General features: G+C 40.7%; 1 protein-coding gene across 1 annotated transcript in view; it reads left to right on the top strand.

The window, feature by feature from the left end:
- Nucleotides 1–12442, top strand: part of PKD1L3 (polycystin 1 like 3, transient receptor potential channel interacting) — a 43411-nt gene extending 30969 nt beyond the window's left edge. The window contains exons 33-43 of the mRNA XM_068411605.1: nucleotides 437–533; nucleotides 1935–2075; nucleotides 2752–2937; nucleotides 3805–4132; nucleotides 5207–5340; nucleotides 6261–6388; nucleotides 6732–6892; nucleotides 8553–8763; nucleotides 10125–10226; nucleotides 11386–11517; nucleotides 12332–12442. Of these exons, the coding sequence (XP_068267706.1) occupies nucleotides 437–533; nucleotides 1935–2075; nucleotides 2752–2937; nucleotides 3805–4132; nucleotides 5207–5340; nucleotides 6261–6388; nucleotides 6732–6892; nucleotides 8553–8763; nucleotides 10125–10226; nucleotides 11386–11517; nucleotides 12332–12442 (1731 nt within the window). The remainder of the gene's footprint in view (nucleotides 1–436; nucleotides 534–1934; nucleotides 2076–2751; nucleotides 2938–3804; nucleotides 4133–5206; nucleotides 5341–6260; nucleotides 6389–6731; nucleotides 6893–8552; nucleotides 8764–10124; nucleotides 10227–11385; nucleotides 11518–12331) is intronic.
- Nucleotides 12443–12982: the final 540 nt, after the last annotated feature.

Genomic DNA, 12982 nt, shown 5'->3' with positions numbered 1-12982 from the left:
CAACCACTGGCCAACATGAACTCATTCTACTGTCATTCCAGGTAGACAATATGTAATGTGTTCTAAAGAGCCACAGGATTTAACATATAAAATGGGAAGTCTTTGCCCTCAAAACAAGAGCTAGCAGGTGGTTTACAGAGTACCGTTGTCTTTTGCTGACATTAACTCCATTAGCTTCATCTCCCTTGTTTTGTCAGAGTTTAATAGGTGACGAGGTTTCTGACCGGGGAAGATGTGTTGTATGGCAAAATCAGTTTACCTGGATGGACCCCAGCACTGTGCTCTGTTTTCTTGTTTATAAGCTTCAGCTGCATAAGTTCAACAAAGCCAAAGCACAGTTGTTCTGCAGTGCCTGGATCCAAAGTGATCCAGGTCAAAGCCTCAGCTTCTTTATATGAAATGGACATATGGTGAGTCTATAGATAATTCTTTCCAGGTGCTGGGATTTGCTGCTTTTTTTGCTCTGGTTCTGAAGAAAGTGGAACATGAGGATGAAGAAAACACAGCTATTGATGGGCCTTTATCTGCACCAGGTAACTATCTGTAAAGTGATAAATTATTCAAGAAAGTGAAGCATTCTCCAAGCTTTTGAAGTGCTTTATGCACAAATATGTGACCCAGCTCAACTGAGAACTTCACTGGTTATGTTTATATACCTGAATCTTAGCTGACAAGATTAGTAGAAATCCCTAAATCCACAGGTGCTGTGACTATGTACCTACCCACTGGCATTCACAAGATCAAGGAAGAAGTGTAAACAAACCTAAATAACTGATTTTGTGCCAGTTGGAGAAAATATAAAGACCAGCGTAAGTTTAGGTTCGATAAATCTTGCAGAACACTTAATGAAAGAGACCACAAGATCAAAAAGATAAAAGAGAAGTCCGGATCAAAAGAATAATACTTTCTTGTTTATCTTTTTCTGTATGTTTTTACCTCTGCAAATATAAATACATGCACAATCTCCCCTAGCCCTGTTTTAAGATTGCCCCTATTATTAGAGGACCTATTGCTGCCAGGATATGGATATTTGACTCCTTCCTTCCCTCCATCCCTGGCTTGTCTATGTCAGGGAAAAAAGAAGTATTCTCCTATATTGATTCATACTAGATGAGGAATTGTACAACTGGATAGCCAATCGCTTTTCAGCCCATCAACACTCAAGGAATGTCTAGAAAAGAAAATGATAAAATGTGGCAAACTGACTGAAGCCATTACAATCAAAATTAATGAGTCAGTGCTATTAGTATGCAGTAACCATGCTGAATATTTTAGCTCTCATGTCAGACATAAGAAAAATCAGATATACAAGGAGGCTTGTTTTAGCTCTGTGCAGACATACAGTATTTATGGCTGTAACTATTCCACAGCCTAGTGAAAATAAACGTGCAAAATGCACTCTTCATCTAGACTGGTAGATCTTTATCTGACAAGCATACCTAAAACTCAAGTTGTCTCTCAAGCAAATTTCCCACTTCCTTTAAGTCTTATGACATGAAAGTCCTCAGTATACGTAGTTTTCCACAACCACAATAGTCTGTATTACTCCCATAAACCAAATAGTGGCTTCTGCAAACACAATCATGTCCAAAAAAAAGCTGATAGCAGCAGACAGGAGTCCTAAGGCACAGCAAATAATCCTTATCAACACCTTCCTCTCTGATCAGTCTCAGGCTCTGAATACATCACCTTCTGAGATGCTCAGCCTAGAGAGAGACACCTGGACTACACCTGGGCGTAAACCTAACACACTGTGTTTGTGAGCTCCTTCCCTTCCCAGCTTGCCTTACTATACTAAGTGTTAAAAACACATCCCCTGTCCTCCTAAGGGAAAGCATTAAATAGAAACATTTCCTTATAATGTCCAAAGAAACAAAAAGCAGGACATAGACAATCCATTGACTAATTCCAGGGTTTACTGCTCTCACTCACAGGTGATTCAAATCCTTTCTTTGGAGCCCGAAGGGACAGTAGAAGCAATATTTACCGGCCACCTCCTGCAGCTGATGTGGAGAAAATGAAAATCAACTGCATGAAGGAGCAGAAAGCATTTGCCCTCATCAGAGAAATCCTGGGTATTATCCATATGGAGAATATCTTGTTTTATTCAGTAAAAAGATTTTGGCATATCTTTAGCTTTCTGCCAGCCATTACAGTGTAGAGACAGGCTGTTCAGTGGCAGTTGGAGCTGAGAGGAGGTGGGAACGTTAGCTGGAGACAAAAGTGTGGGTAGAGGCTTGGTTTTATGGTAAAGAAATGCATTACAGACACATGAGAGGTTAAAGAAAAGTTAGAAAGGGTAAAAGGAGGAGGTCAACAGTTAAATGAAGTTGAAATCAAAAGAGCAGATGGAGGCCATCTTTGGAGGCCATCTTTCTAAAAGCAGACAGTATCTATAGATAATGGTTTATACCTCAGTTTTATTTCCTCCATAAACAATGGAAAAAATTACCTCAACTTCACTTGAAACAAAGTTAGACTACTCATTTTATTTAGAGCTGTCACTACTGGTGTTTAGCCAGCCTTCCCACTTATTTTCTCGACCGCTACTCGTATTCCTAATGTGATATGCTTAATCTGCAGCACATTGAAGCAGCTTGTGTAAATTCATTAGCACTGGTCAGCCAGAGTCTAGCAAAGCATCTCCTTAACCTAAAAAGTGATGACAGCAGCAATCAGTCGTGCAATCTATTTTGAACAGCAGTGTTAATTCTGAGCTCACACGTGCTGTCTCTTCTTGTTTTTTTCCAGCCTATCTGGGGTTTTTATGGATGTTGTTACTCGTTGCCTATGGGCAGAGAGATCCCAATTCCTACTACTTAAACAAACACATTGAGAACAGCTTTACAGATGGATTCCACGATGTCTACAGTTACCAGGATTTTTTCACGTGGGCAAACACTACCTTAGTCAAAAATCTTTATGGATCATATAAAGGTGCAGAGTCATGTTGTTTCACTTCAGCTTGCCAGATTCTGAAACATTATCTTTTATACATCTCCCTAACTTGCACATGCATATTTGACCAGAGAAAGAGGCTTTGAGTGCATAAGACTGGTGTGGATTCTTATACTATGAATACTACTGGATAACAAAAAGCCCACAGCCTGACCTCAAGTTTAATGTGCCCTGATATTTTCCTTATCTTTAATATAAACCAAAAGTTCTGCACTGTAATTTTACATTTTCCACCTTTTCCATTACTTATTCCAGGTATTCAGATATATGCCTCAGTTTTACACAAGTTTCTTTCCATAATTCAAAAAAAGAGTGGCAAATAGGTGGCACTATAAAGCTTTTCCTCAGGAGAGCGCTGTTTGCATCACGACATAGGTCAATGTGAAGGCTAATTACACAACATCACCATGTTTCTGTCTAGCCATATCCAGTAATAAATACGATCCATTTTCCAGCTCATTTTTAAGACTAAATATTGAAATACATTAGCAGAGTTGTTCATGGGACATGACAGGCACTGAGCAACTCTGGCCAGGTGAACACTGCATAGAGCTACTCAGCTGTGTGACTCGAAGCAAACCACTTTTTTCCTCCAGGCCTCAGTTTCCTTCCGTATAAAAGACAGATACGTAGTGATACTGAACTCTGTTATCTATGGATGTTATCTAAGAACTCAGTTCAAATCAACACGAGGGCTTAATATCAATGACTATTTTGCTTACTGTTCTTTTTAGAAAAGATTCTATAGCAAAATATTATGCATCAGTGAATCATATATGAGATGAAGAAATATTGTTAGTAGTTGTGTCATATTGCCAGTGCTGCTCTTTTCCATCTCCTGTGTAGGATTCATTACAGATGGCAATTCCAAGCTGGTGGGTAGTGCTCGAATTCGCCAAGTAAGAGTGAAAGGAGACACCTGCCCTATTTCTCCCAAACTCCAGCGTGTGATTCAGGAATGCCATGCTCCATATTCCCTACAAACAGAAGATACATCAGATTATGGGGAACACTGGAATACTTCGGTCTTCAATAACTCCTCTGACCTGGGCTCAGCGTGGCAGTATCAGAGTCAGTCCAAACTGAGAGGGCACCCCAGCTGGGGCAAACTTGCCATCTACAGGGGAGGGGGATATGTGATCCACCTGGGAACTGACCCTAAGAATGCCTCCAGGTACCACTCGTAGACTTGTAAATTATTAGTGTATCTGCTGTAGCATCAACGATGCTCTGTCCTCTACCCTATTTAAGATTAATTTCAGATTGCATCCTGAGTTTTCCTGCTGTGCGTTGTGCTGGATATTGTAGATATTACTGTGGTGCCATCATTGTAGTTCATGTTCCTATCATTTTGCTGCATGCTAGGTAACAACCAGGATCCAAAATTAGAACTCTTTTCTCCTAACCTACATGCAAGGATTCCAGATTTACATAGCTGCAGAAATACATAATGTTGAAAAACTAGTAAAACAATCCTACCAATGTATTACGCCAGTGTTGGATCTAGTCTAGCCTTTAACTTCTAATACTGAATTGTCTAAGGGGACGTCAATGGTTGTGAGAAAATAATTTAGCCTAAATCTTGTTATGTTAATCCTATGTTATCTTGTTATTACGCTTGAACTATATGTTTGCCTGTTTTCATATCAGTAAGATCTGTGAAGCTTCTTTATCTCTCTTTAGTGTTTATACTCCCTAGATCCTTGCAGACAATTTTGTATCTACCTTAAAGGAGGAGAGTTAGTGAAATTGCACTGAAAGTCATCTCCTGTGTGTGAATATGAATAGTAACAGGGAATACTTTAGAAAGTGAAATAACAGAAAATGAGGCCTTGAAGCCTAGGACTGAAAAAGAATTGGGCAGATAAGGGACCCGAGATAAATAAGCAGGAAGCAGTATCCCATGGGGGAGAGACCCAAACTTACAGATAACCTATATGTTGCCAGAGATACCCATATTTGTACAGGAACCTATAGGAGGTAAACGATCAGATACCTGAGGCATCCCAGGTTTAGCACTGGCCAGTATCTGGTACCTGCTTCTCCAGAGGAGCCAAAAAGAAACTTACCACCTAGACTAATAGTACAAATACCCCCTATCTCCAGACTTGACAGACCAGATGTCCTCTTGAACATCTTACCTCTGGTTTACTCTTTCTCTGTGATAATATTCAAACACTCCTATTCTCCATGTGGTACTGTCTCTCTCCTGTATGAGTTAGATCACTGGCTATACATTTTTTGGCAGAATTCTCCAGTACCTTTTCAACAACGTCTGGCTAGACACCTTCACAAGAGCAGTGTTTGTTGAATTTACAGTCTACAATGCCAATGTGAACCTGTTCTGCATTATAAGCCTGATGTTTGAAACCGATGCTTTAGGTGAGAACCTTTTTTAAGTTACGCATTTCTGAAGACAGCAAGCAATGCACCTCCAGAGTGCAGGTTTACGTGCTGTCAATGTTTACCTAGTTCTTGAGTCAGTAAACACAAGTGTTTTAATAAATCTAATAATGACAAAATCAATGCAACATTTATGAACCAATTAGGAAAAATGTAGCATCACAGTCATACAAACCAGAATGGAATAATCTTATGTTTGCTTGTGCTGTGGTCATCTGCTGATGAAGAAAACATGGTATTGAAACTTAATCTCCAGAATTTACACAACAGGAACAAGAAAAATGATGTTTCCTAATAATTTCAGCTAATCAATACAATATTAAGACAAAAAGTACAAATAACAGAGTCTGTCTTTTTTGTTCCAGAAGACTTCTAATATATAGCCGTGTAATCATATAATACATAATCTGGATACAATAAAGAAAATAGTGAGACTAGGTTCTAGTTTGAAGGCCATAGAAAAACATTTATTCTGAGCAGTAGCCTTCCTCAGGGCTGTCCTAGTATTGGAAAATGCCCAAACCAGGCGACAAAGCTGAGCTCATTTTCTTTTTAGAATGAGATTCGGATTTACATCTCCAGGTCCTCCTGCTACATTTCTGCATTTGTAGTCCAATCCAAACTCAGCCCTGCTGGGATTAATATCATACTGTCATACAAGAGAGCACTAGCACTCTAAAAGACATTGACTGCCTGAAATTCCTATTTGAGGAAAATTTCAAAGAACACTCACAAGGCTACTCACATAATCAAGTCTAAATCTTAGTCTGATAGTTGGATTCAGTCTCACATTGATGTGAATGTGAGTACAGAAGTCTCACTGGTGAACTACATTGTTTGAATGCAAACAGAAAGATGTAATTGTTAGAGCACTGAGATGAACATTGTTTGTTTTCTAGGGGCCTTCTTCACAAGAGCGGAGCTGCAAAGTATCCGGCTTTACCCGTACACCAACAGTCTCCACATCTTTGTGGTTGCAGCAGAAGTAATTTATTTCCTCTTTATTGTGTACTACATGATAGTACAGGTGAGACCCAATGGAAGGCTCAGCTGACAGCATCACCTTGTGTCTGGTTTTGGTTTCACTTACAGAAACTTTAGGACTGTACTTGATTTCAGTAGTACTGCTGCTGATTTGCACCAATGGAAGACTGAATCAGATACCGTATCTGTATTGAATAATGGGAAGACAACACTTGATTTGGCTGGAATGCTTCTTTTGAGAAAGATAAGGAGAAATCAGTGCAGGATGTAGTTTTATGGATGTGCAATGCTCTGCTTTATTGCAGAGGCGATAGCCCTAAACTTCAGAAGTGTATTGTATGATACGGAGTCACGAGTCTGAAACAGTAAAACTCCTCTTTTCACAGGGAAAACTGATGAAGACTCTGAGATGGAGATACTTCCACAGCAAGTGGAATCTCCTGGAGATGGCCATTATACTGATTAGCTGGAGTGCCCTGTCGGTGTTTGTGAAGCGGACAATCCTTGGGACCCGAGACATCAGCTACTATCAGGAACACAAAGAGGAGTAAGTACTAATGCTAGTTAGTGCATCCTTTGTTGGTGCTACTTACGCAGAAACAAATCGATCTTTCCTTTTCCCAGACAGCAGCTTGTCTGTGCTAGATAGTGCTACCCTCTATGGCTACATTCACAAAGCATGGAAGTATTTCAGGGCTTAGATGTGTGTCAGCCATACGATTTTCTTCTGATATTGCTCTAATAAAATCCAGCAGACTTGAGCACCCAGTTCCCTAGCCTAGCTGCTAGTTCCCTATGTGCATCGCCTTCTTCTGAATCAACAAGCCTTTCTGCTGCAGGACATCCATCCAGATAGTACATAATCTGCCTCATTCTTTGTTGTAAAAAGCCATCGGTCAGAAGACAATAATGGCTTATTTAATACAGAATGGACAGCGACAACATCTGTTAAAAAAGGGTCACATAGGAAAGAGGTCATAGAATCACAGGATAATTTAGGAAGGAAAGGACCTCTGGAGGTCTCTGCTACAACCCCCTGCTTTGGTGTTAGATCAGGTTACTGGGGGCCTTATTTGGTTGAATTTTGAGCATCTCCGAGGACAGAGGTTCCACAGCCTCCTCAGACCCCTGTTCGAGTGCTGAACCACTCTCACTGTGGGAGAAAAAAAGTTTTTTCAGCTGGAATGTCCAGCTGGAATTCCTCTTGCTGCAACTTGTGGCTGTTGTCTCTTGTCCTTTCATTGTGCACCTCCAGCAAGTGGCTTACTACATCCTCTCTATAACCACCGACTAGGTAGTTGGAGACAGCAATTAGCAGCCAGCTTCCTTAGCTTTCTTTTCTCCAGGCTGAAGAAACCCAGCTCCCAAATCCTTCTCTCCTATGTCCTGTACCCCGACTCCCAGCCATCCCAGTGGCCCTCCACTGGACTCGATGTCCTCCTTGCACTGGGGAGCCCAAAGCTGGGCTCAGTATTCCAGATCAGCCTCACAGGTGCTGAATGAGAGGAAAGAACAAACACTCCCTTTAACCTGAGCCCTACATTCTTGCTAATGCAGCATGCATATACCATATAGGTATACGTCATGTGCTACATTAGCATACAGAATTTATATTTTTGTGATCACCTCTGTTGTAAACAAAATTGTAAGTACACACAATGTGCTGCCTTTATAAAGAGTAAATATAAGTACCACCAAGCTTTTTTTTTTCAGCTAACATTAAGACTTGACTCGCCTCAGTCACAGATCACAGTTCTGACCTCCAATCTTTTACTTCACTTCTCACACAACTTGTTGCAAATTAGTTAATCCTGTCACAGCTAGTGCATCCTGCTAGCTGCACAGCACCAGTAATCCCATCCTCTTCAGCTACACATGCCTGTCTTCCTTTGTAAGGGTCAGAATTTGACAGTAAATTCACATTAGCTGCCTTTAAACTGTGACTTGCTAAAATGAGCAGCATTTGGCTACAGCCTAGACCCTCTCTCAGCTCTGGCTAATGCTGTTACAAAAAAACTCTGCCCTGTACAACTGAGCTTTTTGTGTGCACACAGCAGGAAGTACAGATGGGAACATTCAAGCAAGAACTCAAGTTAGCTGTCCACTGAGAACAAGGACAGAGGACTGGCTTTTCCAGCATACTCATTTATGCACTTCAAAGGCTTCTCTGTGCATGGTCTATTGCATCTTTTCTTTTTTTCTAACAGCTGTGTAAGCTTTAATGAAACAGCAAGAGCTGATGCAGTTCTTGGCTACCTGATTGCATTCCTAGTGCTTCTCTCCACCGTGAAACTGTGGCATCTCCTGAGGCTCAACCCTAAACTAAACATGATCACTTCAACTCTAAGAAGGGCATGGGGTGATATCTCTGGATTCATCACTGTTATTGCCATCATGTTCCTCGCCTATTCCATTGCTGTGAGTACCCCTGTGGTTTCTGTTGGCTGCAGCCTGCATCCAGATACTGTCAGGTTAATGAATTATTTCTGAATGCTGAAAGCAACATAGCTTTGAAATGTAAAACTGAATAAAGCTGCCTATCTAAATCTTAGGGTAGCAGCTTGGAGCCCAATTCTTCAGTGTAAGTGAAAGAGAAGTTAAAATATTCACTTGTCTGTTCTTTGCAAACTGAAATTTAGTACAAAAATCAAACACTAAGATGAAAAAATGGATTCTCTGCATGTAATAGGTGTGACAATGAACAAAGTGCAGGAAAAATAATTTTCTGGATAAAGCTTAAACTGAGGAGAATGCAGCAAGTGCCATTTCTGTTTGGCTAGATTTTAAGTGGGAAAGAATTATTTTTCTGCCTATTATAGGAATACTTTTTACGCAAATAAAATATTTTCATTCTAATGAAATTAAAGAATTATCAGACCACAACTATTTGTGTATATTTACTGTTTCAGCTGAAATGTTTTGTGTAAATCTTCTGGCAGAGTGATGTGGGAAACTCAGCACATCTCAATTGCAAAATCACTGAAAAAGTGGAAACCTCTGAGCCAAATCCAAACTGTCCTGTAAACGGCAATCCTGTGACAAACGGGACCTGCTGCAGTCTCACACTGCCTGATTTCATGTTCCTCATCTCTCCCTCCAGCACTGACACTCCAGCAACTGAGTAGCTTTAGGCACTGGTGCGGCCACACACTTAACAGGTAACATAAGTGATGAGATCAGTTCCATGACCCTGTTGTCACACCATGCAAGCAACGGAGCTGTGAAAGAAAGAGGCAGAGGGATGGAGAAAAAGGTGAGACTGCAGCAGCCCCCGTTTAAATCAGACACAGTAGGCCCACAAGATAGAAATTAAGAAAATAGCACCTTGGTTACTGAGGGCAAACAAGGAGGTTGCCTGTTTGGAAGAATCTGTGCACTAAAAGGTGTTTGTGACTATGATTAATTTGGTCAGTTACGCAGGGATAAATCTGCTCCTTGGAGGTGTGCTAAATTACTTTCATCATTTTGTCAGATTTTTTACCTATATAGTGACAAGCTGAGCAGATATAAGACATTCTCATATCCATGATAAAAGGTCTTACAGCTAAACACATTCAGAAAGTGTGAATCCAGTTTTTAGCTCTAGGTTAATCATCTTCTGTGACTGTCTCTTTTTTCCCCTGTTTGTAAACAAAAAAAAAAAAAAAGCAAAACACAAAAAAAGCTTCATGGCTGTGATGAAAAGCTAGGAGGGCTTTCTCTGAATGCAGCAAGACATTAGCTGATTTTGCAGCAAGGACTCTGATCATGACACAAGATATGCCTTCTTTCCTCTGCAGACAAACCTGATATTTGGCTGGAAGCTCTATTCTTACAAAACTCTCTTTGATTCAGCAGAGACCATGGTCAGTCTTCAGCTGGGAATCTTCAACTATGAGGAGGTACCACCTCTAATTTTGAGAAGTTTATCACTGTATAATTAGCATCTCAGCAATCACGTATGCTTTGACCCAGCAACTAGAAAGACTTTCAATTAATGCTAGACACTAATCTAATTTTGCAAGCAAGCTCCACAGCTTCCTAAAGCAGCCACCTTTTCTCATCACGAAAAAGACAAAGTGAAATATATCTCACATCCCATTTTGACCATCAGTAGACTCATAACGAACCTTTCATTGAGAAAGGTGTTCACATTTTAACTAGATATGTTACTTACTGATTACAGAAAGTTTTGAGCTATTTCCTTAGAAAGCTACAGATGGAAACGTGAGCGATGCCCTGCATTTGTTCTGAGCACACGCCCATCAACTTCCCAAGAAAGGCAAGGCCTTCCACAAGGGAACCTTATGTTACATTTATTTTTATTATTCTTGGCTTTTTCATTAAGTTCTTTCAAATATCACAATATCCTTTGAACAGCTCTTTGTGGATTAAGCTAATTCTCAGACATCTCTGACTGTGAAGTCCTCCCTAGTGGGTGTTTTTAGACCATGAATCCAACAGGGTAGCTTTGAAGATCAGTCATTGGGCACAAAGTATTTCACCTCTACATCCCACTCATGTTGTTAATCATGAAAATATATTCCTATGTTATAGCTTACATGAAAATTAGGGTTTTGGATTTTTACACAATCCTTACTTTATATATGTTCATGACAGTCTGACTGGGCTTCTCTGTAAAGCATATAATAAAATAAAATAAAAGCATGCAGAGATTTCATCTATACTTTGAAAGGTGAGGCATGACGGAGCTTCAGCTGTTCTGTGGACAAACAGATCTCCAGGCTTGTCAACTTTCACATGAAACTTTCATACCATTACAATCAAATGCAAATACTTAACCCCAAAGATTGCCCATATTCATACATATAAAAAATATTCTACCATCTTTGTACTATATCATATCAACATAGGAAAGTGACTAAAGAAGAAAATGTTTATATATATATATATTTATAATACATATAGCATAATTTATTAGCCACAAGGATTTTCAAAGAGACAAACTCCTTATTGTGTCTTAACTGCTTGTATGTATGCTTTTTTTGTTTGTTTCTTTTTACAATCAAAATATGATGTCTTACCTTATGAATACTACAGGTCTTGGACTACAATCCAATTTTAGGCTCCTTCTTAATTGGATCCTGCATAATTTTCATGACGTTTGTGGTACTCAATCTGTTCATTTCGGTGATTCTGGTTGCTTTTAGTGAGGAGCAGAAGCACTACCAGGTGTGTTCATCTAAGCTCTCCTGCCATTTTTAACATTTATTGTGTAGTGCTTACTCATGATTTAGGTATTCCACCATGGGATGAAACCCATGTAAACTCAGCCCAACTCTTAAGAAGTCAACATTTACTCAAAAGCACACTTCAGATTTTCCAGATTTATGCTGTCCATTCCTGTTCAGACAAGTCCCTGGTTCAGATTTATACAAGATCTGATTTGTAGCCTTCTGTTCACATACTAAATCCAGCAAAAAAGTCTTAGACTTGTGCCTGGCTCCATTGAAATCAGTGCCAAGACTGCTACTAAAGTCCATGAGGACTTTACAGCTCCTTTTAAAAATGTCACTCTGAGTGCCTGACCCATTCAAGCTATTGATAGAATTGTGAAATCCAGTGCAGTACTGTCCAAAATTCCTCTATGTTTTAAATAAAGCCAAGGGAGATGAAAACAAAGCATACGGTCAATAGAAAGCAAGATATATTTAGTTTTTCTCATTTACTTCATCTAGAAATGGTGGGTGGCTCATTGTACGTACCATTAGCTGTATGGGAGCTGGCAGGGTGCTGTAGCAGCATTTCCATGGACTTTGACGGAGACAAAACTTCTGTAATGTCCATGCTCACCTATGCTCATCTGGGACTTTTGTCTCGATAAAAATATTTGCATGCTGTTTTGGTTTGGCAGTTACTCCTGTTCTGCTTAGAGTGAAAGCTGGCTTATTTCACCTCAAGTAGAGATTTTCTCTTGTGACTTTCTCTGGCTTCAGCAGAGGCTGTATCTGCTTCTGTGTATCTAAGTAACTTCTCGTTATTTTAGGCTTCAGAAGAAGAGGAGATTGTTGATCTAATGCTAACGAAACTTTTCAGTTTCTTCGGGATTAAATGCAAGAATGAAGAGAAGCTGGTCACTAGTGATCAACTGGAATAACCTGCCAACAATTAAATGATAACCATAATGAAAAGTCGCTTTGTTTGTGGGTGAAAGCTTTACTTTTTATCTATCAGCTGCAGTGGCTACACTTAGGTCATCGCGGCTTGTGGCTGAAATGCTGTGGCGTTCAACGATAAACTGTTGCTGATCATGTTATTATGGAGTTTTTGCGAAGAAATAACGCTGAACCTTAGATCAAGTGTCCCACGTGCGCTTCCTGTAGACTTACCACCCGTGTTTAATAAACACTGAGCGTTTGTTGCACCGTTTGGGTAAAACCACTCGCTTTCCGCCAAGCAAGCGCCGCGGAAAGATGGCGAGCGCCGCGGGCCGCCTCCCGCCCTGCTCCCGGCCCCGGCCCAGCGCCTGCCGGCGGGACACGAAGCTGCCCCGCTCCGCGGCTGCCCCACGGCTCCCCAGCGCCCGCCGACCCCTGTCACGCACCGCGCCGCCCGCTGACGGGACCCGCCGGCAGCCGCCCCCTCCCGCGCGCGGTAACGGCCGCCCCCGCGAGGCGGGAGCTCCTCGCGGCACCGC

Source organism: Nyctibius grandis, chromosome 12, assembly GCF_013368605.1.
Source record: "Nyctibius grandis isolate bNycGra1 chromosome 12, bNycGra1.pri, whole genome shotgun sequence".
Taxonomy (NCBI): Eukaryota; Metazoa; Chordata; class Aves; order Nyctibiiformes; family Nyctibiidae; genus Nyctibius; species Nyctibius grandis.
The sequence above is the reverse complement of the archived record's forward strand: the minus strand, read 5'-3'. Positions and strand labels throughout refer to the sequence as shown.